Source organism: Gavialis gangeticus, unplaced genomic scaffold, assembly GCF_001723915.1.
Source record: "Gavialis gangeticus isolate Ggan-Ray unplaced genomic scaffold, GavGan_comp1, whole genome shotgun sequence".
NCBI lineage: Eukaryota > Metazoa > Chordata > Crocodylia > Gavialidae > Gavialis > Gavialis gangeticus.
Window position 1 is genome coordinate 1,951,660 of NW_017728959.1, and position 27,050 is coordinate 1,978,709.

The 27,050-nt window shown below is 47.5% G+C and overlaps 1 protein-coding gene across 4 annotated transcripts in view; it reads left to right on the forward strand.

Annotated features, from left to right (window-relative positions):
- Positions 1-27,050, forward strand: part of HIP1 (huntingtin interacting protein 1) — a 205,368-nt gene that overhangs the window by 139,460 nt on the left and 38,858 nt on the right. For all 4 annotated transcript variants that reach the window (XM_019508843.1, XM_019508920.1, XM_019509085.1 and 1 more), the window contains exons 5-11: positions 1,003-1,083; positions 8,339-8,415; positions 8,976-9,037; positions 21,624-21,764; positions 22,245-22,302; positions 23,631-23,706; positions 25,620-25,754. In XM_019508843.1, the coding sequence (XP_019364388.1) occupies positions 1,003-1,083; positions 8,339-8,415; positions 8,976-9,037; positions 21,624-21,764; positions 22,245-22,302; positions 23,631-23,706; positions 25,620-25,754 (630 nt within the window). The remainder of the gene's footprint in view (positions 1-1,002; positions 1,084-8,338; positions 8,416-8,975; positions 9,038-21,623; positions 21,765-22,244; positions 22,303-23,630; positions 23,707-25,619; positions 25,755-27,050) is intronic.

Here is a 27,050-nt window from a genome sequence, read left to right on the forward strand (position 1 = left end):
GCTGCCACCACCTGGCCCAAGTGCAGTCCTGGCCCAACCCTCCCCCCACCATGCACTGGGAAGAGTCCAGCACAGCCCTGACCCCAACCCACAGCTACAGTCCCCTTCTTGCCACACAGATCTGGGGGTACATGCCCCCCCATGCCCTCCCAGGGTGTATATAGTGGCAGGAGCCATCCTCCCAACCCTCCTCCTGCCCCCTAGATGAGCAGTGGCTCAATCCCATGCCACAGCCTGCCGCAGCTGGGCAGCGCTTACCCCAGCCCCTGCTCCAGCCCCACTCCCTCCCATCAAGATCTTCCCCTCCCATGCCCCTTCCCTCTCCCCTCCCTGTTCACCACAACAGACTTACCAGTTGCACACAGCTGCATCAGAAATCAGATCGGTATCAGCCAATATGCCTCCTTAAAAATCAGCTATTGGTATCGGGCCCCAAAATCGCTATCGGTGAGCCCTAGATACCAGTAGTGTCAAATAAGGCTGTTGGTGTCAGTCACATCATGTTCAAGAATATAGCCAACTTGAGAAATCAGGAGAAAAAGGTCAATTGTAGTTGGGGTGTACAAGTAGCAGGGAAACTGGCAGAATGGTACAAGAAGTCTTTGTCCTATAGGAAGTGTCTTGGGAAATGAAGCTCTGAGAGCAAAGGAGCCTGGCCTGTGGATAGTTTGCTTTCTTTTTGTGTGTTAGAAAGATCAGTGACTTTAAATATATGACTTAAATGACCATGGTGGGGAGGGCAGAGGGACATGCACAGCAGCTGGGCATACAAACAGTTTGTGTACTGGGACATGAAAAGAAACTGAGATAAGGAGAACAGGGAATTATAAAGAACAAGCAGAGGTCTCATTGGTATGACTTTTTGATCTTAAAGGTAATATGTGATTCCAGGTAGTTCAGCAAGGAAAGTACATACCTGTCCTGCCCAAAGCAAATTGACACCAGGCATCTTGCTAGCATCACACTTAAATGCTTCATCACTTGATTTCTTCTCTTCCGCAGGGTCATCTGAGTGAGGGCTATGGACAGCTATGCAGCATCTACCTCAAACTGCTGAGAACAAAAATGGAATTCCATATAAAAGTGAGCCTGCTTGCCCATTCCACTTCCTTCTCCAAACAGATTATTTTCTAGGTACCCTCTGAGGCGTTGGGTGTTGGCTACAGCCAAGGCTATGGATTGTGGCTGTGGTGTGCCAGTGCTCCTGCTGGGACCGAAGCCGGAAGTTCCTGGCTAAAGGGTCTTGCCCTTCTGTTCAGGGTTAGGCTGATTGCTGTATTTGGGGCCAGGAAGGAACTGGTCAGACTGGTATGGACTGTGGGGATTTTTGTCTTCCTCTGTAGTAGGGGGCATGGGCCTCTACTCAGGATCTCTTGAGCATACATTGACAACATTTTATAGAAGCAGGATATTGACTGCTGTGGTTCCCCTCCTTTACCTGTGGCAGGTTTGAGAGTTAGGTCTGTGTTGTGTCAGGGCTGATGGTAGTCTTATGTAGAGTTTAGATTATGGTTTGTATAGGATAGTTTAGATAGGGATGGTAGGATGTTAGAGTCCCTTCCAGCCCTACTTCTCTATGATTTAACAGTTTTATGATTCTACCCTGGTCTGGTTTCATTCAGTGAATGAAAGGGGCTCCTAGAAGTTCCACTCCTTGGGTTCCCCATGTGTCCATGCTTCTCTATTGGGAGGTAGGCTGGAAAGCAGAGCTATCACTCATATTGCACCACGTATCATTTGCTTTTCAGCCAGAACATGTCCTTAGCAAGTCAGAACTGAGCCCTCTTTACTGACCTCTATCTAGCTCTGGAGATCTAGAGATGATTCTTGCGGTCCTTTGGGTCAACTGTTAGCATGATGTTGTGGAGTCTTGTGTGTTGCCCAGTCCCAAAGCCAAATGACCCTGCTGGGATGTAGAGTACTATCTTGGTCCAGAAACTAAAACTGATCCTTCAGTTGTTGGTACTGTGTCCTGCTGCATGTGCTGGTTGGCTGGAGGGGCAATCTGTGAAATCAGTTGTTGAGCTCCTTGCTTCATAGCATGCTCATTCTTAGTTGAGGTCTCTGCCAGGAAATGCCAGGCCTTGTACTGTTGTTTGCCTTTGCATTGAGGTACAGCATTCCAAGCCAGCCACATACTGAGAGAGCTGGACATTCTACCCCAGGGTGGGCAAAATGCGGCCCGGGGGCCCCTAAAAAAACAGCCTTTCTATCCGGCCTGTGGGGCCCCGAAAAATTTAGAAAATTAATATTAATCTGCCCTGGGCTGCCTGTCATGCAGCCCTCAATGGCTTGCCAAAACTCAGTAAGCGGCCCTCTGCCCAAAATAATTGCCCACCCCTGTTTTACCCTGTGGTAGAATGGGCTGGGCAGTGTACCAGTGGTGCATTGGGAAACTCTCTGTATGCTGAAACACACACGTAAGCTGTAAAATTACACAAATGCTGTGAGTATTGAATGCAAAACCTAACTACACAAGGAAGCTAGTGCACAGTAAACTGGAGCATGAATTTACAGCACAATCTACCCACTCTGTACTGACTCCCCCCTGTGGAGCTCCCAGGGCACACTGAGGCCCCTGGCAGATATAACATTTATTGTGCAATCACCGTGTTAATCACAGGATAAGCTGTAACATGACATGTTTAGCCAATTTATTGCACCCTAAAATGACAAAAATGTGTTCCATATTTTGGAACTTAATATGGAGCATCTTTGTGGCTGGTTTGTATGGCACATTAATTTGAAAGTGTAGCATGTTATGCCTTGCCCTCATCAGTTTCTCTACACGTCTCTTAAACTGTGGGACTCCACACTGGACAAAGTATCCCAGCTGAGGCCTAACCACTGCTATGTAGAGTGGGTCTGTTGCCTCTTGTGGCTTACATAAAATAATGCTGTTGATGCATCCCCAAAAGTGAATTTCCTTGTCTGTAACAGCATCATACTGCTACCTCAAGTGGAGTTTGAAATCCACTATAACTTCAAATCCTTTTCAGTAGGGCTCCTGCCAAGCCAGTTAGTCTCGTTTCTTATACTTCTGCATTTGGTTTTTGTTCTCAAAATACAGTACTTGACATTTGTCTTTGCTAAAGTCTGATGCTTTGCCAACTGAGTTATCCAATCCAGGCAATTAACCTGCACTTGAATTTCAGCTGTGCAGTTATAAAGCATTTGCTCCCAATGACTCTGAGCAGTTGGAATAGCATAATTCTGGCTGACTTTTTACCTATCTGAATTCTTGTGCCCAGCATCTCCAAAGCTCCCCCAAGCAGTGCCAAGACCCTGTGTCTTCCTTTTGTACCAGTGTCTAGTTTCTTGCATCATAGTTGACGTGCTCAGCTGAACTCAGTACCGAAAGAGTCCTTATGTCTTAGTTCTTCCCTGGGATTAAAAGTAACCAATGGAAAGGAGCCTTGCGTGGTTTTGGACTCAGGTGTGAGAGGCAACTTTCTCTCCCTAGAGCACTGCAGCATTTGCGGTCTGCAGAGATGTTCCTGCAGGTAGGTACCTCCTTTTCCCTAAAAGGAAAGGAGATTAATGGCAGGCAAGGCCTATGACATTAGGACTTGTTTCTCCCTCTGGATCTGTCAGATCACAGATGTTTAACTTCTTGAAGCAGGCTGCAGGACCGAGCTTTTCTCTGGTTGATGAGTGTTGATGGAAGGCACTCTCTGTATCGCAGTCATTAAGGGGTTCAGTACAAACCGACTGTTATCATCCTAATCCAAGGAGGTGACTATTGAGATGCCCAGATGTTTCAGTATTGGGGACATGAACCATATCTAATTTCTTCCCAGAGAACACTCCAAGTGTTCATCTTCTGAGTATCGTCTGTCTGAGAATGATATCTGCTTGTCTGAGTTACTTTTTATTAGCCCCCTTCCAGGCAACTCCCTGCATTGCCTTGTGCTTTCACTGTCCCAGCTTCTGTTGGAATGCTGAGCTGCTGCCAGACTGCAAGGCCTTCTCCCCTGAGCCCTTAGCGAGCTCAATTATTCTTCAAGTAGAGCTGACGGCAAGCATGCATTGATGGAATGGGGGCATCCCTTGTGCAGTGCAGCATCTCCCTAGTGAATCCATCTCTAACTGGCAGTAGACCACTGCACACAAATGCAATACCCCTCCCCACAACCTTGATTCCCTCCCCTCCATACTGCTGTGCAAGGATGGGAAGCAGATGTGTCCTTAGGGTTGTCTAGTTAGGAACATTTTACCAGTTATCCCCCTGTGACCACCCCACATGTGAACGCTTTTACTCTGCTATAAGAATGAGAACTTTCAGTATAGCTAAACCTTCCCCAGTGACAAAAGTGTACTCCAGGATAGCTGCATTGATCTAAACTCACCTATTGGGTTTTAGGTTAAAAAGTGCCCAAAGTCCTAAGACTTTGCTGTTGAAGAGGGAAAGTCAAGTGGTTATTGAAAGTAACTCTTCTGAGTGATCTGTCCCCTAGGCAAAAAATACCAGCTTGTAGTCAGGAAGTTGGACACCCCTACATATTCCTCTATGGGAGGTATTGGGTGGGGGAGTGCAGATAAGAGCTCTCTGGACTCTTGTACCAAGATACTGCCTCCCTGGGTTCCTTTTCTCCATGGCAACATTGCTCCCTCTGGAAATCCCACTGACAAAGGCCCCAGCACAAATGGAACCCATGACACTTTATCCCAGTTTGCTCAGCAGCAGTCCCTACAAAGACCCAAATATGGATTCATGGGGGACTGACACTACAGAACAACTTGTGCACACCTGCAGGGGCTGGGGTCTACAGAAGATGACTGGATATGTGGGATCCTGTGACATTGAGAAGCATCCCATGACGCCATTGCTTCCTTTGTCCATACTCCCTTGCTGGCTTCCCTGAGTTGGATCCTTCCATGAGTGTTAGCTGAGAAGAGGATCTGGTCATCTGTTCTCAAACAGGGAACTGAAACCTGGCCAAAACACCTGCTGGAAGCCTGATTCCTGCATTCATGTGCCTGGGTTTCTCTCTGAGCAGCACAAGAACTGACATGCAATAGGTTTCAACATCTGCTTCACACTATGCTGCAAGGAAATACGAGCGTACCAGTGCGGTTCATGAGGCTTGCTCTTCAGGAATGATGCTTGCCCCAGAAATTTATGCTAGACAACACCACAAAGCTTCTTCAGGTCTTGGGTTCAGTCCAGCCCTTTCAACCTGGCCTGCCCATGGGCATCCTTTGTCCACAGACTCCCAGAAAGTCCAGTACATAGTTGCTTGTGGGGAAATTGAGCTGAACTGCAGCCCTGTTCTCCAGGGAGCAAGCAGTGCCCCAGTCCATAATCTGATTCCATGTCTCCCCACTCAGTGCAGTTCCAGGGTTTCAGAAGTCTCTTCCAACTTGTTACTTACAGTAAGAGTTTTCTTTCAAGAAAAAGATTAAAAATATTGGTCAAATATGCTACAACTTTATTGCAGTTAAATTCAGACTATTGTGTTGCCTGTCATGCAGCCTTCTGGTAAGATTTTACACTTTGACTGGTGTCTACTTGCACTCATTAAACATCCCTGAGCACTGTGCTTATGAATTGGAGCAACAATCCCATTGCCCTGGCTGAATTCCAATGTGGCTAATTACAGGTTTCATACTGATAATTGCATCCCATCCCAAACTCAGGCACACTGCTGCCATGAGCAGTGCAAGGTGCTACCATTCACACCAAGGGTGGATGCTAGTCTCCATGTATGTCACTGTGTTCTTATGACAATAGGTGTTATATTAACACTTTTTTTTCTTAAATTGGCACTGGAAGGGAAGCATGGGTGAGCAGAGGACTAAGCCAAACTAGGTCTCTTCCCTATCTCTTTTTTGTTTGTACCACAAACTCATTTTGCATGTGGTTAGAGCTGAAATGCCCCACAGCTTGAGCTGGGTAGGAGAGGAGTTGTGGTTTGCGTTTTGGCTGCCGTCAGGTCTGCCATTGTATCTTCTAGCCAGTTTGCCCAATTGTGTCCCATTTAAAAACAACCTTGGAGGGTGATGGAGAAAGTATTTATAAAAAGAAATCTGAGTGAACCGTTTGTGTATCCTGAGAAAAAAAAGCATGCATGTGCTGCTCATACTGCTAAAGCAATTGCTTCCTTATGCCTATGGTATTAAAAGGAAGGATTATCTCTAATAAAATAATGTACAGTGTGACCTCCTTCTGTATGTGTTTAAAAATAATACTGAGCACTTGCACAGCAATTGCCTCCATGTATTTTAGAGTGCAGTAACTTGTGATAATAGCTCGCTGCAGTTTATGTGGCATTTGGGCAATATCTGTTTAAAACTGCATGAACATAAGTATCCTCTAATGCAGTATTTTTACCCATGAAAGTCTGCAAAAGATAGTGCCAGGGGAGTCCTGCAACAATAACAAGATTCCGGGGCTTGTATACATCCATGGACTGTAGCCCAGTGCTTGCAGGATCCGTGGTATGGGATTACACTGCACCATCACGCAGTGGGGGGCGGGAGGGATTTGCATTACCTCTTGGGACTCTTTATTATAATTACTTCTAATTGGCTTACTACGTAAGAGGGGCCTGACTCACAAACACCTTAATCTTCCTAAAATCTAAATCTAATCAGAGCTGTATAGTCCTCCTTTGAAACCATCTGGAGAGGATAATCTGATTATCAAGGTGACATGTAGAAGAGGCTTCATCTTCTGGAGCAATGGCGCCAGCTCTTCCCCATGCACACAGCATACAGACCCTCCGCATGGTCATTACTTCTGCAGCTAAGAACATCCTGGTTCTTATGAAATCTGACTGAAAAGTATCAAACAAACAGGCTAGATGCTGCTCAGCTGATGTAGTTGCCCTGCTAGCCTGTATCCCTCTTTTTGCAGGACCATAGGACCAGTAGTCTAGGCATCAGTACAGAAAACTGGAGGGCCCAACGGAATGGTAATGAGATAAGGATCTTAAGTGTCTTGCTTTCCCACTAGCTGTCTGATGGCCAGTTTGACAAATTGCTGGCCTCTGTTTAGTTTCTGGTGAGTAATTTTCCAAACTACACTAAGAACCTCTGAGTCTCATCAGGGGCCATCGGGGACTCTACTCCCCTCTTACCCCTAGGGGGCAGGGTTAGGCAGCCATTCCTGGCATCCTACCAGGAGCAGGTAGCTCTCTAAAAAGGTTGAGAACCTTTGGACTCAAGGGCCCCCTACAGTACTTTTGGGAATTGAGCAGCACCCGATTTTAAAAACTAATTTATCTGTTACAGTGTTTATCTCTGCAGGGGGCTGGGGGAACAGCCAGGCAGTGATGAGCCAGAGCCTGCAGTTATCTGCTTATCTCCTCGCACCTCACAATACCCTTTAAAACATCTTGCAGTATCCCAGCTGAGATTCACTGCTCACTATTTTGCCAGCTTGCCTACTGGTCTCTAAGGCCTCAGGCCTCTCCTGGAGACAGCAGCAAGTGGCAGGAGTCACCAGTCTATTCAGACACGCTTTGGAGAAGGGTGCGTCTGTGCTGAATTTAACTTCCCTAGATGTGGCGATCTCTTTCTTGGGAGTCCCTCTCCTCCATCAGGCCTCAGAGGCTCTGCAGAAGCAGAAACAACCTGTACAGCCTGCTGAAGGAGCGTGAGCAGTCAGCAGTGAACAAATACTGTTGTGGGGCAGGGAGGAGTGAGAAGGAGTTGCCCTCATGTGGAGCCCTGAGCTTTGTCAGGGCAGAGTTCTCCCATATAGTTCTTTCTAGTTCAGAGCAGCACTGCTACGTGAAGTTGGACTTTGCTGAATAACCTAGGGATGGCCATTTAATGTGCTGTGCAATGTGCTAGGCTTTGAATACTGCTGACCCATGATACTTGGATAGGCAGAAACCTAGTGGCCTTAGGTTGCTGTCTAGTTCACTTGAGCCCTATAATGCACATGTTTGTATAATGCAGTAGTATCGCCCTGCATTTAATATGACTCTTTGGCACTCTTGATGGACCCAATGGAGTAACTTCTAAAAGCTAAGGGAGGAACATTGGCTGATGGGTCTTCGTCTAAGGGGAGGAAGTTGTTCTGTGCAAACCTGAGCAAAGCACAGCAAGTGAAATACAGTCCCCTTCCTTACATCCCCAAGTTTGGGAGCCAGTTTTGTACCATGCCTCCACCCAAAAAAGAGGGAAACTGATCTGAACCTTTGGGTGTCAGAGGCTGTTGCCTTTCACATGTGAGAAAAGGGGAGACTGATGATGCTTGTACTGGAAGCCATTACCCTCAGTTATCATCAGAGTTGCCTGCTTGGTCTCCACTAAGTTCAAACCCAGAGCAGTAGTGTTCCCCCAGAGGCCCTTTTCCTGACTCCCTCCTCTTTTTCCTCCTGTGTAGAACCCTAGGTTCCCTGGCAATCTCCAGATGTCTGACCGGCAGCTCGACGAGGCGGGAGAAAAAGATGTCAATAACTTGTAAGTCCGGCATATGTGAATTGGGGCACTATGAGGAACAATTTCAGCCAGTTCAGAGGACCCAAGTTCAGGGGGTGCCATGAAAGGTCTCCATGAGCAACCGAATAGTCTGTGCCAGCCTGCTGTTTACTTTTTCTTGCTTCCGTGGGGGAGTCTTAGGCAAAGCAGCTGGCCTGTAATAAAAGCCTTGATGTCTTGGTTGGGTTCTCTTTGCTTCCTAGCCACAGTTTTGTGACTAGGAGTGATCATGCCTTATTAAGTCACAGTGAACTTCATAGACAGGGCTGTCTGTAACTGAGCCTTGAAATGTGCACCCTGACAGGCTGCATTTGAGAACTGTGCTACCATGTGTGCCCACTGACTGGTGCTAAGATGTCCCTCTTGAGTATCCTTTATAAAACAGTACTCTACAATAATGGCGAGATTGAATCCCCTACAGGGCCTTTGTGGGTGGGAGCTGCCAGGTGGACTACTTCCCCTTCGTCCCCCTCTCCATACACACAAGGCTTTTTATGAATGGGGAGGTTTCTTTTGTAATGCTCTTGTTCTGTTGTTTCTAGTTTCCAGTTGACAGTGGAGATGTTTGATTATTTGGAGTGTGAGCTGAACCTGTTCCAGACAGGTAAGACTCCTACTTCAGTTAACTAGCAGCTTGTTCTATGTTGTTGACATACATTAAAAAAACACAAGCAAACTTGTGGCCTGCCCTTCTGAGAGAAGCTCTGGTAGCAAAATGAAGACAAGCATCTATGTATGGGAGTGAGTTTAGACTTGGTGTTCCAGTTTAAAGGTGTGTGAATTTGGTGTCCCAGTTTAAAGGGCCGTGTGTGTGCATTTGTACTCATTGGGAGAGGTGTGGGATTATCTTTTGGGGGGACATTGGTATCTGTGTGTGTATCTTTGGCGGGGGGTCCATATGTGTGTGTCCTTGAGTCTATATGCATGTCCTACTGAGTTTCAGGCTACAAGAGAGGAGTTGACTGAAAGCATCTAAGCTCATCTGTTTTCCATGCGCTCCACCAGAGTTGTTATTAGCTGAAATTATTTCATGTAAGAGAACCTGTGCCTGGCTCTTTCCATTCCACCTTAAACCCAGCCTTTCCACCTTCCCTCCAGCAGCTCTCCTGCATCCATGTTAAGTTTGCAGGAAGCCTCTTGTACCTCATATCACTCTACACTTCCTGTCTGTGTCCTCCATGTTTTTTTCCCTGTCTCCAAGTCTGTCACTCTGTCAGCCTCCTAGAGTTTGATTTCTTCCTTTCTCTTGTTACCTCTGGGTGTTAGGGTTGGTTATGGTTTTTACTAACACTTTTCTTGTTCCAGATGTATCAAAGAGGTACTGCTGCACTTCAAAGTTTGCTGTGGTAGAGGGAATGCAGCTGGTTCTGTGATGCATGCTCCTACAGATTGTAACTGAGTGAGAGAGAAAATAATGAACCTGTCTGTATGATCGGGGGCTCAAGTGCTCAGCTGTAATATACCTCTGTGCAGAGCCATAGGATTCTGTTTTGGGGCAAATTAAAGCAGCACCAGAGCAATTACCTTTTTGATGTGCTGTATAGGGCCTTGGGCCTTGTTGCTATATACATAGACGAGGCATGTAATGACCTTGCATCAGATGTAAAGCAATTTGTCACTGCATGGAGGTTCCTGGAAGGTTTGATTTAATGTAAGAGAGGTAATATAGTTGGTTCCTAGCACAGAGGGCTCTCAGAGGATGTGCTTGATTAGTCAGAATAGTACAGTCACCTCTGTGCTAAAAGCTAGAGAAACCGGGCTAGTGTACAGCAAAGATAATGCAGCCATGTCTCAGTGCTGAAGGGCCTGAGAGACTGTGCTGCTACGTGTTTTATGGAATGCAGTCATGGCCCTAAAAGCAGACTCTAGTGCAGTATCACCAGTTTATCTTCCGGTGAGCAGCTGCACATATGCTGGAGTATAGTGGAGGTAATGCAGCCAGCTGCCCAGACTGCAGGTTGCCAGAATCTGGGCTGGGATATAGCTGAAGTGACCTGGTCATGTCTGTTAGTGGTTCACAGCACAGTTACTGAGTAGAATAGACAGTTATGCCTGTTTGTCATTTTCCCAGAGGCTGTGGTATAGCAGAGATGATGCTTTTGTCCCTTATGGGAGTTGTCGTGTGATATAGCTTGGGTAATGCAGACGTTCTTGGAGGTGCACGGCTCAGGTTGCTATGATGAGAGTTAGCAGGAGCAGTTCATAAATCCTACCATATCTCAGTACTCTTAGCAGCCTTGTGTCCTGATAGAAGACGACAACGTGCTATGGAGCAAGCTAAGAATGGACAAGAAAAAGAAATGGGTCCAAGGATCAAACCCCCACCAGCAAGTGATCCTGTTGCAGGTGCTGGAGGAGGTTGTTTGCCCATAGACCAGTGATTCTCAGCCAGGGAGTCATGGCACTCTGGGGTGCCTTGAGATCCTTTCACGGTGCTACACAGTGTTGGTACTCTTAGATTTGCAAACATGATTGAAAAGATAAATCCAGAAATTTAAAATAGGAATCCATAGTGTTAAAACATTCTGACCTGTTGTGGGCTTTCTGAGTTGTTTGAAACAAAGTAATTGCTCTATTACTTTTCTATAGTAAAAAAAAGAGTGAAAGCTAAGAACTGGCATTTTTTGAGGGGTAACTTGAGTGTGTTGAGGCATACCTTTCCTCTAAAAAGGGTGACAATGCCTGTCTAATATGTGTAGTCAATGGAATCTCACTGAACTGAACAGCCTCTTCCATCTGAGACTCTCCAAGTACTGTCCCTGGTACCAACTGGGTTTTGGTCCCCCATACTAGGGTTTTAACTTGCTAATGCAGGGAAAGCCTGGGATCATAATCCAAGGCTCCCCCTGCATTGGCAAGTAGGGACTAGATCTCAATTGTGCCTTAATTCCAAAATCACATGTCCTGCCATGCAGATTGGGCAAATACTAATGAACTGAGCCTCCCAGTGTACAAGATGGTAGAATGAGGGATATGGGGCTGTTCAGGGACTTGACCGAGGTCACAAGGCAAGTTTCTGGCAGATAGAAGACCTAAATTTCCTGACCATCAGCCCTAGACTTTTAGCTTTGTGCTCCTTTCCTTTCCCCCACATCCATGATTCCCTGACTGCTGTCTGTGTACTGCTGTGCAGTAGTACAAATGCAGTTGTGTCTCCAAGTGTTCTGGGTTTTCTCTATCCTCCCTACAATGTCTCTGCAACCACACATTGCATCTCTGGCACTCCTCCATGCATACTACAGCTAGAAGCTTTTTAGTGGTGTTGAATTTCATCTTTTAGCTGTTAGCCCAGGGGTGGGCAAAATACAGCCTGTGGGCCAAATCTGTCCCACCAGCTGACTGGATCCAGCCCACAGCTGTATTCTCAGTGCTCTACATGGGGCTGAGCCCAACCTGCTCCGGCCAGGGCAGCTGATGCCACGCTCCTTCCAGTCCAGGCCCTGGCCAGCACACAGCTTCTGGCAGGGCTGTCATGTCTGCAGCTAGCTGAGTGCTGCTTTGCTCTCTCACCTCCAGTGGAGACCGCCCAACTGAAGCGTCCCCCAACTCGCCTGCCCAGAGCAAAGCAACAGGGGCAGGGGCAGGAGCAGGAGGAGGAGCCACTGTTGGAGGCAAGAGGAAGAGAGCAGCACATGGCCAGCTGGAGCTGCACCGGGAACAGCCCCACAGCTGTGTGTGCTGGCCAGGAGAGGCTATTCTGCTCCCCTCACTTATATTGGCGGCTCCTCCTCCTACCCCTTCTGTGCCACTCTGAGCAGAGGGGGGAGAGGGAAGTTTCAGCTAGGTGGTTCCTGCCCTACCACCTGGAGCTCCAACACCAATTCCTGACTGCCTTTCACCTGCTCTGCCCACCTGGTGTGATGAACAGCCAGCCACCCGCAAGCAGGTGGAAATCTGCTGGGAGCTGGAGTCAAAGCCCCACCTGTTGGGGCAGGAGCCACCCAGCTGAAGCTTCCCTCCTGCCTGCTTGTGTGCCAGGAGCAGCATAGCAGAGGCAGGAGCAGGACCAGCAGCTGCAGCTGGAGGTGATTAGAGAACAGCCCCACCAGCCCGGGCCCCAGCTAGCGTGTGCAGCTTCCAGATGTACCAGAGAGTGGAGTTGTTCTCAGTGTGACTGCAGCCAGCCATGTGCTGCTCTGCTCCCCTCACCCTCAGCAGCAATTCCTCCTGCCCCTTCTGCATCCCTCTGGTGGTGGGGGGAAGGCGGGGAAGCTTCAGCCTGGTGGCTCCTGGAAGTGAGGGGAGCAGAGCAGCACCCAGCTGGCTGCAGCCACACTGGGAACAGCTCCACCAGAAGCTGCATGCTGACAGGGGCCCATGGCAAAACTGGGGCTGGGGCTGGGGCCAGCAGCTGCGGGTGAGAGCATGGTATGGGCTGCCCTGGGTGGGACTTGGCTCCATGCAGAGTGCTGCGAGGGTAGCCACGGTCCAAGCGAGCTCTGCTGCATACACTTCCCACCTCCCCCTCCCTCCCCTCACCCCTGGCTGGCTCCCAGGCATCCCCACCTTCCACACATAACCATATGCTGCCCACACCCCTCCTCCCCCTCCCCCACCATTCCCATGCAGGAGGTGGATCACACCCGTCCCATTGCTGGACACTGCTGCAGGGGTGGGAGCATGCGGACGCAGCCGACAACAGCATATCAAAACTCACTATGTGGCCTTTGGGCCCAAATAATTACCCTGTATTAACCAAGTGAATTAAGTAGAAATAATGTCAGTTATACTCGTTTACATGTCATTAGTGTACTTTAGATTTTGATTTACTGTTAAAATGCCTTTCAACCTCCCTCATAATTATGGAGGATGTCAGTTCATTACCTTCTATGCTCTGAAGGGGAGGGCAGGTTGGCAGAATTTAAAATAGTTCCCTAGAGCATTAGTACGCATGCTTGTGCCTCAGTGCCGGATGCTTTTAAAAGCATGTGGTGCTGCGGCGCATGCAGTTGTATAAGCAGTGAAATGCACGTCAGTGCTGAGAAAATGGCAGCAGCGTGCTTTTGAGCTAAAACACACTGAAGGTGTTTTAGTTCAAAAGTGCACCGCTGTCATTATTTGCACACTGATACTCATTTTGCCACTTATACAACTGCACATGGTGCAGCGCAGTGCATGTCAGCTCGCATGTGGAGCAGACTTAATTAATCTAGTCTGCTCCAACCTGCTGGATCCCAGCTCATTGCAGGACAAAAAGGTATGTGTATAAATGCCTCTAGGTCCTGAAACCTGAGCATGGCTGAAGTTCTGATTGCCCTTTGGTGTTCAGCATTAGGTAAGGTAAGAGCAGGCATAAGAGGTGCATTTGTACGATGGTCCCCAGGGAAAAATATAATGCTCCTCCTTGGGCCTCTGATATACATTACATTTAAGACACAATCAACAGGCTAATCACACCTTACATAGTAACCTGGCCACATGTGCAAGTCAATTTAAGGCATAATAATACAGTAAATGAGCCACAAAGTAATTCTGCACATTATGTGTAATAGATTTGTGGCTCATTTTTCATCATGCCCTAAACTGAATAAATGGCCAGTTGGTGCTGGCCCATGGCAGATACTAACATTGGGATGAGGCCCAGTCCAGCATGAGGCCAAGGGTCTGGAACACAGTCCCTGACAGAACCAGTTTCTGGATCGGAGGACCTGCTTTTACAAGTTCTAGCGCACGCAGACCACGGGATTGAGCTGTAGGAGCCCAATCGTGGGAACCCCATACCAGGGTATAAGTAGAACTGGGCAGCAAGCAAGGAGTTTACAGCTCTGCATACAAGGCTGTCACAATCCAGCTGGGCGGTACATGTGGTTTTTACTCATCCTGGGCATGAGGATGCTGAGATCAGGCTGCAACTGCACAATCCCACAGTCCTATGCCCCAGGACCTGTAAAAACCATTAAAAAACTAAAACTCAAAACAACTAATTGTCAGCTGGTGCCTAATCCTGGTATGGTCCCCAATAACAACTGGGTTTTGGTGCCCTGTACTTAGGTTTTAACTTGCTGATGCAGAGGAAGCCCATGATCGTGATCCCAGACTCCTCCTGCATTGGAAAGTTAGGCACAATTAGGATCTAATCTCTGATCACAAAATCACGTACCCTGTGATGCATGTTGGGCATAGTAGGAGGCGCAGTTGTTGGGATCATGGATTAGATCCCATCACACCTTAAAAAGAACATCTGTTAGGGGTTTTGGAGACACAGATGCTATTGGATGCCACATATGGAGTACAGCTGCAGATATGGTGTGAGCTGAAGTGCACACAGAAGGAAGCTCAGTAGGCAGCACAAGAACATGCCACAGGGCTGCAAAGGGAAGAAAACAGATAGCTTGTGTATGCATCACCCTCATCCAGTTTTGCAGATTTCCTGCAGCTGTTCTGGGAAAGAAACATTAGTCATGTGAGGAAAGTGAGTGAGCTTCGTGGTGGTGTCCTCAAGCACATTGCATTGTTCTGGACATACTGGCTCCCAAACTGGAAGCAGTGTAGCTGAGTCCATGCTAATTAGCATGGGGACAAGCTGCCTTGTCCCATCTCTCAGCAGTGCTGATTAACCCACACAAAGCCCTGTGCAAACACTTCTGCACTACTTCTAGTTTAGAACATAGCCTGTCCTGAGCAGTTCATTGTGCTTGAAGGGACAGTAGGCTTACAGACATGACCTTGGAGCCTTTCAGATTGTTCTTGCTCCTTGCTGTTGCTGTATAGCTTGGGGTTGTGCTTCCCAAGGTCCACTTCCAAGCAGTGTCATGCAGCCACTGCAAAGGTGGAATGCATCAGCTGTTTCTTCCTCTGGGGATCATCAAGAGGACCACCTGGCTGCCTTTTGGTTCTGAGGTAGAAGTTTTTGTGTAGCAGTCCCTACCATGGAGTAGGAACCAGCTTCTTGATGTTTTTGTGCACATAAAAGCTGCCTCTGCCTCTCCTATACATACTCTGTGAATAATATGTTTCAGGGTGACAGCCTCAGTCTAGTGCAGGCTAACTTGGACTTCACTAAACATTAGCATTAGCTTTGGTTAAGGGATGGATCTGACCTTAAACACATGGATTTGGAGGCGAACTCCCAGGAAATAAGCATGCCCCAGAAGAAGGTGACAGTTCTCTCTGGGGACCTACTGAGAATGGTATAATGACCCCCAAACTAACTAGCTGGCTAGCTGGCTCTCAAAAGGTGTATTACACTACCATATAGGGAAACAAAAAGCACCTCCCTTCTGACTGTCAGACAGGTCTAAGATAAAAGGGAGAAAGCACTTCTAGCAGAATTTGAGCTCTGATGCTCTTTTGGAGGGTTTGCTTGTGCCACTTGTAACACTGAGCCCTCCATTTCCTGAGGTCTAAGGTGGGATTTCTTGCTAGGCTCAAGTCTCTGTCTGACCATCATGAGAGCGATATCTGTGTATCTTGTATTGACAAACTAGCCTTGGGACCTCATGGGAGGACCAGGCACTGATACACAGGCCCTGGAGGAAGGTGAGAGGATGGAGGTGGGTTGATCCTCTTGGGAAGGAAAAGCTATCTCAGTGCTCCTTGCCTGAGGGCTGGGAATCCTACACACACAGCCAGCAGGGGGGGTTTTTTTATCCTCAAGCCCTTAACCCAGGGGTGGGCAAAATGTGGCCCAGGGGCCAGATGCGGCCTGCCAGGCCATTCTATCTGGCCCTCAGGGCCCCTAAAAAATTTAGAAAATTAATATTTATCTGCCCTGGGCTGCCTGTCCTGCAGCCCTCAATGGCTTGCCAAAACTCAGTAAGCGGCCCTCTGCCCAAAATAATTGCCCGACCTTGCATTAAACAGTGACTTTCTAACCCTTGGAGACTGGCTCTAAGCAAATGTGGGAGGCAGTGGGGCAGAGTAATTGGGGTGGGGTGGAAGGGAAAGTAAATATTGGGCTCTTGAGGATCCCAGCAGGGAAGGATGAGACAACAGGCTTTCTCTGGATGCACTGAGCTTTATGGCTCAAAAGACAGGCAGTACTGGAGAAAGCGGTGTAGGGCTGGGGAACCTGGACTTTGTCTATAACAGAAAGGGCACTCATAGGGAAGTGTGCAGTACCCTGTTCCCATACACAGCAACCCTCTCAGGTGGATTACAGGCGCTGTCTTTCCCAGGTGGTCTGAAAACTGAGCAGGCCTGGGCTTTAGCTTGTAGGGAAAGAGCTGTTATTTCAGGGTTGGCCTCATTACTTGATTCTGAAGATAAGCAGCAGCTGCTCTTATACTTACTGGGATATACATGAGAAGGGATATTTATCCTCATGCTCTCATGGCCACCTGCTGTAATGGGACAGTAAATTCATCTCAGTCTTCACACAGCTCACACCATTGTCTGAGTGCTGAAGTATGGCATGAAAGAACTGGGTTTCTTTGAAGTACCAGCTCGTGTCCACAGCTGCAGGCAGGACACTAGAATAAAAGAGCATTGGTTTAATCTGCTCCCGCAAATCCTGTTTTCCAGCAAAGAAAAGTCCAGCTTTTTCCAGCTACTCCCTTGTAAAACCAGTTTCAAAAGGAGAACTAGGATAGCAGATCACTATAATGAAAACGTGTGTTTGGTTTCAGGACAGTTCACCCCAACTGTTTCTGTTGAAGGGTAGACACAGGATTTCCCCGTATATTTGCAAGGTTTTTTTAATTGCCGCAGAAACTAGAGTGTGGCCATTATGCCCACAAGCAAGGCTGAGAAAGTATCAGCACTAAAAATGTTGGAATCCTGTGACCAAGATGCTTCCCACTAAATGCAGAGTGGACCTTTTGTACCACATGGGGCGTAACTTTCCCATGTAGGCAAGCTTCCTTCCTTAACAGCTCTTAAGAAAAATATCCTTTGAATCATCTCCTTTATCCTCTTGCAGTCATTACACTAAGGCCTTATTTGTCAAAATTTTAAGGCAATAGTTGACAATGCAGCCAATGTGCAAATATGGCTATGACGCAAGTAGAAATCACAGGAAATCATAGGAAAGTAGGATGGAAGCATCTAGTTCATCCCCATGTGCAAGACAGTATCATTCCCATCTAAACCATCTTAGACAAGTGTTTGTCAAAACTGAGGGGCTCAGCCTCTGGCCCACAGACCAGATTTGGCCCTCAGAGCCATGCCATCCAGCCTGCAAGCCGTGCCATCCAGCCTCATTTGATTTGGAAATTTAGCATTGGGAGAGTGGTGACAATTAACACCAAATTTCCAAGCCTCTTCCAGCCAGATAGGGCCTGGGCCCTGCCAGTCCTGTGCAGCTGGATTGGGCCCTATCAGCCCACATGGTTGGATTGGGCCCCAGCTGAGCCATGTGGGTCCACGAACGGATTGACTCCAGCCCACAGACTAACCTGGCACCACTCATCTGGCCTGTAGATTGAAAAGATCGGGTACTACTGGTCTAATCTATTCTTTAAAACCCTCTCGCACAACTAGAAGGCACAATGCCGCACCTTGTCATACATCCACAGATGCATCGTGAGCAGGGCCGAGGAAGTGATCCTCCCCCTCTATGCGGCGCTGGTCAGGCCGCAGCTGGTGTACTAATCCAGTTCTGGGCGCTGCACTTCAGGAGGGATGTGGACAGCATTGAGAGGGTCCAGAGAAGGGACACCCGCGTGATCGGGGGCAGCAAGGCAAACCCTACGAGGAGAGGCTACGGGACCTGAACCTGTTCAGCCTCCACAAGAGAAGGCTGAGAGGGGACCTGGTGGCCGTCTATAAACTCACCAGGGGTGACCAGCAGAAAATAGGTGAGACTCTGTTCCCCCAGGCACCACCCGGGATAGCAAGGAATATCTGCCACAAATCAATTGAGAGCAGGTACAGGCTTGATATCAGGAGGCATTACTTTATGGTTAGGACTGCCAGGCTCTGGAATGGGCTCCCAAGAGAGGTGGGGCTCTCCCCTACCTTGAGGGTCTTCAAGAGGAGGTTAGATAGATATCTGGCTGGGGTATTATGATCCCAGCGTTCGTTCCTGCCCAGGGCAGGGGGTCGGGCTTGATGATCTGTTCAGGTCCCTTCCGACCCTAGAAACTATGAAACTAACTATGAAACTATGCCTAAAATATCAAAAACACCCTAACCTGCCACAGATGAAGCTCGAGGACAAAGGTATCGTCAGTGTCCTGCTGCTGTAAGGGCAGGAATATGTGTTCAGATACACTTAAGAGATCCAAAGAAGAGGGCCATACCCCTCCCTCCCTGCTACAGAAGAATGAAACCCCACCCAAATCCATGCCAGTCAGACCATGGGGTAAAATGGGGTAGAATTCCTTTTGATTCCAAATGATCACATCAACAGAGGAGCTAGTGGCACAGGATCGGCATTCAGACCAGCTAACAGGGGAGTTCAAGTAGGGAGTTCATTGGGGAGTTTGCCCAGCCACTTTCTTTCTCTATAAACTTGCTGAATGGAAGCAGGTAAGAGGAAGAAGGACATTTTTTCTCTAAGATATAGCACAGGGGTGGCCAACCCATGGCTCCAGAGCCACATGCAGCTCTTCAGAAGTTAATATGCATCTCCTTGAATCTTTGCACAAGCACACGGTGACCAGCTTCCATAGCCATTACGTCACGGCACGTGACGCGACTGCTCGCAGCAAGCACATGATTCAATTTGGACTCATAAGTTTGAACTCTGGAGCTAGGGGTTGGCCACCCCTGATATAGCAGCAGAAGAGGAAGAAGGAGCTAGCAGGAAAATCAACAGGACAGCTAGAAACATTGCACTGCCAAAGTCTCTGCCACTGCCAGGCCTTCCTCCTCCTGTACCTGTGCGCACTGTGTTCAGGCATGGCCCCTGACCACTGAGGCTTCCATATGGGTTCTGGCCTAGTTTTGCAGTGTCCGGACCAGCCAGGTGGGGGATGTGAGAGGTGCCTCCTGGTGGATTCTCTTAGGAATCAGGTAAAGGAGCTGCAGGAGGAAGTGGATAGGCTCCAAAATATCTGCAACCATGAGGCCTTCATCCACTCAATGCACAAAGAAACCTCCAACATCATGAGAGAGGGACAGCTAGAGAAAGTGCTGGAAGACACACCTCTGGAATCTTGATGTCACTTCTATGAACAGTCAACACTCCTTTTCTGGACCTGTGTCTATCCAGCTGGAAGTGAGGGGAGCAAAGCAGCAACCACCTGGCTGCAGCCACGCTGCAAAGAGCCCTGCCAGAAGCTGCATGCTGGTCGAGGCCCAGGCCAGCAGGAGCACGGTGTGGGCTGCCTCAGTGGGAACTGGTGGGTCACGGCCCCTTGTGGAGAGCTGTGGGGGTAGCCGTGGGCTGCATCCAGTTGGTTGGCAGGACAGATCGAGCCCACAGTTGTTAAGTCAAAGGGAGAGCTCTTCTGTTAAGACTGTGATACCCTGCCCCCATGATCTAGTCTGTGGAGAGAGAGGGCCAAAACCACTCCTGTAAGGTCTACAGCTAATGTATCTGGTATGGTTAGTGGTTGCATTTGCAGCTGGTGCAAACAGGAAGACCTGAAATGCTGAGACAGATCCCCTTTGAGCTGAAACCTATCAAGTTAAATGGCAGCTAGGAAGGGCTAATTTGAAAACCAGAGAAGCACTGGGACAGGAATAGATATTTCAACCATAATTCTGCTAGGGAAGGAGAGAGACAAGACATTGGACAGTTTCTTTCCTCAGCTGTGACTTTGCTGAGGAATATTTACCTGAGGCCAACTGCCATTGTGGTCCTATTGATTTCTTTCCCCTGTGACCATAGAGGCAGCCTTCAGCCATGAGGTACGTGTCTGATATTTTGATAGGTTTGCAGATGACTCGACTGTGCAGTTTCAGTTTCTCTCACATGACAACAGGATTCACACAGTGCAAATCTTAATTCTGTTGAATGTGCTGCTAATCTTGACTGGAATCTGTTATCACATCCTTATCTGCCATCTCAGTAAGGACTATATTGTCTGAGAGTGAATAAATGCCCCATGCAATAGGTTAACTGAGTGCTGCAGAACTTCAGACATCTTAAAGATATGTATTTGGTAGCATTGTTAGATGTGTTGATAAGTGCCAGAGCCAAGGACTGACAATGATGCAGCTGAGGCCTTTCAGGCTGTAGCACCTGCTTGATCCCAGGAGGTATGCTAATGAAAGGATTACTTATTAGGGCTGCCAGAAAAGGTTAGAGATATCATGGGCCTTATGGCTTAGTCACTGGCTTGGATTTTATGGAGCATCCACTAAAGAGCAAGGGCTTCTCAAGCCTGGTAGCTAAGGTACCCTTTTTTAGTCCTTTGCTCTGTTAGAGACAGATGTGTATCCCTGTAGATATCCTAACTGAGTCCATTATGTTTAATATTGGTGACCCTATTGTCCTCCTACACCACTGCAACACCTTCCCAGGCTTCCAACTGGGACTCTGGTTCTGGGGAGTCTATTCTAGCCTGTTGCACCTAAACCACTTCCAGATCCACAGGAAACCCTGCCACCCAACCCTGACCCACTCTTGGTCAGCCATGCTGGCAGCATTCATGGATATGCCTATCTCTTGTTAATTTACAAATTTTCAGCAGTTAAGAAAAAACAGCAGGAAATCTCTCTGCGGTTTTATTGCAGTGGTGTGTACACACACACACACACATGAGACCTGTTCCCTGTGTAGACCTCTTACCCAGCTGTTTGGATGTCCCAAATCTGTAGACATCAAAAGTAGCTTTAAACCTGTCATTTGGTTACCAAACTGGTCTGACTGCAGCGCATGTACAATGTTCACCAATAAAGGCATTTTCACTCAGTCCACCAGCGCAAACTCCTGGATAACCCCATGCCAGTGGGAGACAGTGGAATGGTCAGTTCCTCATTCACTTCTCGCCTTCTAGCTTGAACTAGAAATGATTGGATAGACAGACAGATAGACAGATATATATATATATATAGAGAGAGAGAGAGAGAGAGAGAGAGAGAGAGAGAGATCTATATATATATTTCTTTTTTTCCTCTCCCACAAGTTTTGTGATCTGAGAAGAGAGTCTTACATAGGCACTGAGAAGGGGGAAGATACAGCAACTCAGATACACAAAATGTCCTGTGACTGGACATTGAAATGTGCTATGATGAATTGCTGTGCAGAATATCATATGGGATTTTAATAACGTGTGATGGGCCCTCACTGCAACTGACTGTTTTTTCAATGCATTGCATAGAACAAACCCTAAATGCTTTCTGTAATTCTCTCATGTTAGTATTCAACTCCTTGGACATGTCTCGCTCTGTGTCTGTCACTGCGGCTGGTCAGTGCCGCTTGGCCCCACTGATACAGGTCATATTAGACTGCAGTCATCTCTATGACTACACTGTCAAGCTTCTCTTCAAGCTACACTCCTGTAAGTACATACCACACCTCCCTGCTCTGACACTTACCAGCAGTTGCCATTTTATTGCCGTGATGAGCTTGAGCAGCTTTTGTATAGCTTGTGGAGGCATACCAGCGTTAGCTAGGTTGTGGCCAATAACAGTGAAGATGCAGCAGTGTAGCATCAGGATGCATTGCCTGTGGCCTTCTTTGATTTAGGCAGCCTGGTCATTGCCAGCTCCCTGACTGAGCATGAACAAAGGACCTCTTCCTCACTATGAATGAGCTGCCCCATTCTGTGCTTCTACTTCGTACCCCACAGCCCTTTTAGCTGGGAGCCCCTTTGCCACCCATGCTTCAGCGGCTCCTGCTGGGAGAGGCTGAGACTAGAGTGATAACCTGTAAAAATGGCTCCCCTCCCAAGAGTACACTTTTCTTTTGTGATCTGTTGTCTTTGGCAGTGTTCACAATTCTTGCTCATTCACAGTTATCTGCATCTCTTCATGCTCAGGTCTCCCAGCTGATACACTACAAGGACACAGGGACCGTTTCCTAGAACAGTTCAGAAAGTAAGTGCCCTGAATGGATGAGTGCCTGCCCCTGGCTACCACCAGGTTTTGATAGTAATGCTTTGCATGCTGACTTCAGATCAAAACGACTGTTTCTTGTCAACCGGGAGGCCTACATTCATAACCCACTGGATAACTTAATGGGCCATTCAGACCTATTTTTAAATCAGTCTCAGCAGCTGAGTAGAGTTTTGTGGATGCTGACTTAGGTGGGTGTCTGAAATGTACAATCTGTGGCTTAGAAATTAACGATGTCCCAGTTCCTGTGCTCCCACTAAAAATGGGTTTCTGGGAACTGAGCTGGCCTCTCTGGCATACCCAGTCTGTTTGGATAATCCATTGATATTGAATTATCAGGTAACTGCTGCATTAAAACTAAAGTGGCGTTCAGCCACAGTTGGCATTTTATGTGAAACGACAGCTGATGATTTAAACTGTGAAACCATTTAATTGTGGTTTAACTGGGACATGCAGTTTACACTGAAATGAAAGTCTATTATAGCTGTTGCTAGGGGCCCAGTCCTGCTCCCATGAATGTGTCTTGCAGTTTGAGCCCTTTCTGTGTAAAAAAAAAAAAAAAAAATGGAAACTAAGTATGACTGCATTCCAGTTGTGTGGTGAAGAACTACTGAGAGAGATGTTTCACTGGGCTGATGGCACCTAGAGGCAGTGGTGAAGTGCTCATTAGAAGTGTTTCTAGTGCATCAATCCTGTTTTTGAAAAATGTGGACTGAGCAGCACTTTCTATCCTGAAAGGCTCTGGCTTGCTCCCCTCCCCATTTTCTCCAGCCAGGAGAGTAGTGCAGCTGTGGTGCACTGAGGGGACACTGGGGTAACATTCATAGGAGCAGGTAGTCATCCAAGATAAGGAAATCAGAAAACTCAAGGGAGGCAAATCTGACTTCTGGTTTTCTCTGGTTTAGCTGATCTTTCTTTCTAGTTCTTAGTCTCAACTGGAGATTGTGGCCAGCTTTGAGCTTGTGGCCAGCTCTGTCTCTCTTGGTTTATGGGGGGAGGAGGTAGGGGAGGGGGGTGGCAGAGAGGGACAGCAGCCTCCTGGACTGAGTTTTCAATGTGCTCGCTGCTTATCTTGAGACAGAAATCCAGGAGGCTGGGTTCCTCAGGGTACTGTCCGTCTACCGACACTGGATTTGATAGGAAAATGGCAGCAGTGTATTTGAAGCCAGTAGCTGCCTTTCTCTCCCTGTATCTGATACCAACAGAATGACCTTGAGTCTGGGGGTAAAGACTGGAAGTAGAGAAGAGCCAACCCATTGCATAGCCAGAGCCTAGAGAATCTAAACAGCCACTGCCCTTTTCCCTTGCAGGCTCAAAGATTTGTTCTATCGCTCCAGCAACTTGCAGTACTTTAAACGGCTGATCCAGATTCCACAGCTTCCAGAGGTGAGATTTGAACAGATTCTGTCATATGCCTAGGTACAGGTTAAGGGGAGTGCTTGCAGTAATCGTTGGCATACCTAAGCAGTGGTGTTTGGTGCCTAGAACAGGGCACTGGGAGTCACAACTCCTGGGTTCTCTTCCCAGTCCTGTAACTGATCTGTGTGTTTGTGGGCAAGTCATTTAAAACAAAGTGTTCAAGGCTGGTTACCTTCAGCTAAGTCTGTAACGCCATATTTACACAAGTCCAGAGGAGGCAGGCTTTTCAGAGCCCCATACCACTGGCTTGAAGAGGGGCTGTAGAGTTTGATTTACTGTGCAGTTCTGTGAGGCACAACATGGAGGAAGGTTGCTGGGGGACCTAAAGGCTAAGGACCTAAAGGCTGCCTATACACATGCTCAGGGCAAAGGGGAGGGCGTTTTAATTAGAATGGTTCCTGGACAGCCGCTCCTAAATAAAATGCCTCACCATCACATGTATTAAGCCCCTGCAAGTTTCAAAATAGCCATGGGATGCTTTACCTGAAGCTCATTCAGTGAGGTTTAGATAAAACGCCTGCAGCCATTTTGAAACGTGCTGGGACTTAATACGACAGTGAGGTAACACTGAAGCATCTAATTACAGCACAGACATGTTTTAATTAGACTGTGAATGAGCACCTCTATAAGTGCACAAACATTCGTAAAGATGCCTCAGTTGTACAGAAGTTAAGGAGCACAAATACTAGCTTTCTCGCATCCCACTTTCTGCTCATTAGACACTGAAGTGCTGGTGTTTGCGCCCGTGACTAATTATGGGTAGAACATTGCAGTTCTAAAAAATGAAGGCTATATTTAGAATACTCTTGGAGTGTAAAAGAAACGTCACCCTGGGTGCTCTCAAGAGCTAGGCTGTTCTGACACCTCTCCTATGGGAATCCACCCACAGTCTACATTTTGTAAAGGTGTGTTGCTGTCGTAATTCAAAACCAAACATGGCGCTCATGGGAGTGGATTCAAAGGCTGTTGTGAAAGGATGCCTTCCCTAGGATACTGATAAACTCTGAGATTATTAGAACAGGAAAAAATGTTGAAACTGATATACAGTAAAAGCCGCATTATCTGGCACCTTACAAACCGGCATGCTCTACTAACTGGCATGCCAGTTGATGCGACAAAAACGAAACCAGAAGTGCCCACCATGGCACTTCGGGTTTCGCCGAGCCCCCACGGCCCAAGGCAAAGCAGCCTGTGCTGCCAAGTGCCCAAGGCCCGGGACATAGCAGCAGGCAAAGACGTATGTTTGGACCTCACGGATAACTGACATATTTGGTTATTCGGCACCCCCCATTCTCCATGGGTGCCGGATAACAAAGCTTTTGCTGTAATCTGTTACTATGTAGCTTATTTTGCTTTGTTTGGCTTTGAGAGCACAATCAGTTTGGTCTGTAATGAACCACTTTTGCTTACCCTTGCATTAAAAAGATGTTTCTTCATCTTGAGTTCCAAACCTTGCAGAGAAATATTTGCTTCCCAGAAATCCTTTCCCCTGAAATGCCACCGAAAGGCAGGAGGAGAATTCTGCACGGTCATTTTAGTAAAATTACTTCCTTAAATCTAAACATAATTATTTTGCCTCAGCTTTGTGGGAGGGACCCAGTAAAACAACTCAAACTCCATGTTGGCCTTAGCTTCCTGAGGATACCAGTGCTCCCTGTCAGAGTTCCCAGGCAGTGCTAAGTAAAATTAAAGATGTATAATATTCCCTTAATAGGCAGAATCTGAGTTCTGAAAGCAACCCCAGCCACAGAACTGCCTCTGAGTGATGCTGTGATCCCATTGGAGCTACCTGGGGATGATGGTGAGGGGGTGGGTGTTTGGCCTGTTGAGTCTCAGGTATTGAGCTCTTTTCATCAGTTCTGTTTTTCTCCCTCCCACAGAATCCTCCCAACTTCCTACGGGCCTCAGCCCTGTCAGAACATATCAGCCCTGTGGTGGTCATCCCAGCAGAGACTTCGTCACCGGATAGTGAGCCCATCACTGATCTGGTGGAAATGGACACAGCTTCACAACAGGTGTGCATCCAGGTGCTGGCTTAAGAATGGGAGCCTGGGATTCACTCTGCCTCTGCCTGGCAAGATTTTCAGATGTGGAAAGAAACATGTCCAGGCTTTTCACACCCAGTGATGGCTCTAGGGCTGCTTTTCTCTTGAGTCATCTTCTAGAGGCTCTGATCACATCAGATTTCATGATGTTCTCAAGGCCCCTGTACTTGGATACAAGACACATATGGAAAAGCCACACTGCTAAAGGATGTGCTGCTAGTGCTGCCAGTCCCCACAAGGTTGGTTTTGAGCCAGTGCTCCATTACAGTTCATTAAAGATCTCTTGGCACTTCTCTTTACAATAAGGGTATTAATTCTGGCACTCTTGCCAAAGTATGTTTTGCCTCTGGACATTTCTCATGACATACAGATTCAGTTGATACACTTTATTTTCTCTCATACTATTAAATAATTACTTACTTCCACTGCAGAGGTAGCTCCATTTCTGTGGTAGGGGAAGTAGTTCCTATGTCTCTGGTTAATAGAGTGACTGGTACTGTTAGTTAAGCATTTGAAGTTCTTTCAGGGTAAAAGGCCATATGTACCTTTAATGTCATTTCTACATTAAAACTGCCATTTTGGATTAGAATATAGAGGCTTAACGTAGATGAATGTCTTGTGTCTCTGCATCCTATGAAGTCATACAACAGTGCAAAGTGAGCGTAGAGTATTTTTACATGTGCTCTGGGGGTGTTTTTGGGGGGGTTCACTTTAATTAGAGCGGCTCTGAGAGCCACTCTAATTAGCACCCAGAGAATCTCATGTATCAGCATTCTAACACTTCAAAATGGTGGTGTAGGTACTTTATTTAAAGCTTGTTGAATGAGCTTTAGTCAAAGTGCCCCTACCACAATTTTGAAGCATGGGCACGCTGATACATGAGAGACAGAGGCTGGAGCACGGTAATTACCATGTAATTGAGTCTGCTCCAATTCTCTGTAATCACAATGTGTTGGATCAGTCTCCCTGCCAATAGTTTCATAGTTTCTAGGGTCGGAAGGGACCTGAGTAGATCATCTAGTCCGACCCCCTGCCATGGCAGGAAAGAGTACTGGGGTCAAACGACCCCAGCAAGGTGTACATCTAGCCTCCTCTTAAAGACCCCCAGGGTAGGAGCCAGCACCACTTCTCTTGGAAGTTGGTTCCAGATCCTAGCCACCCTGACTGTGAAGTAGAGCCTCCTGATATCTAGCCTGAATCTACCCTCTGCCAGCTTGTGACCGTTATTCCTGGTCACTCCTGGTAGTGCTTGAGGGAACAGGGACT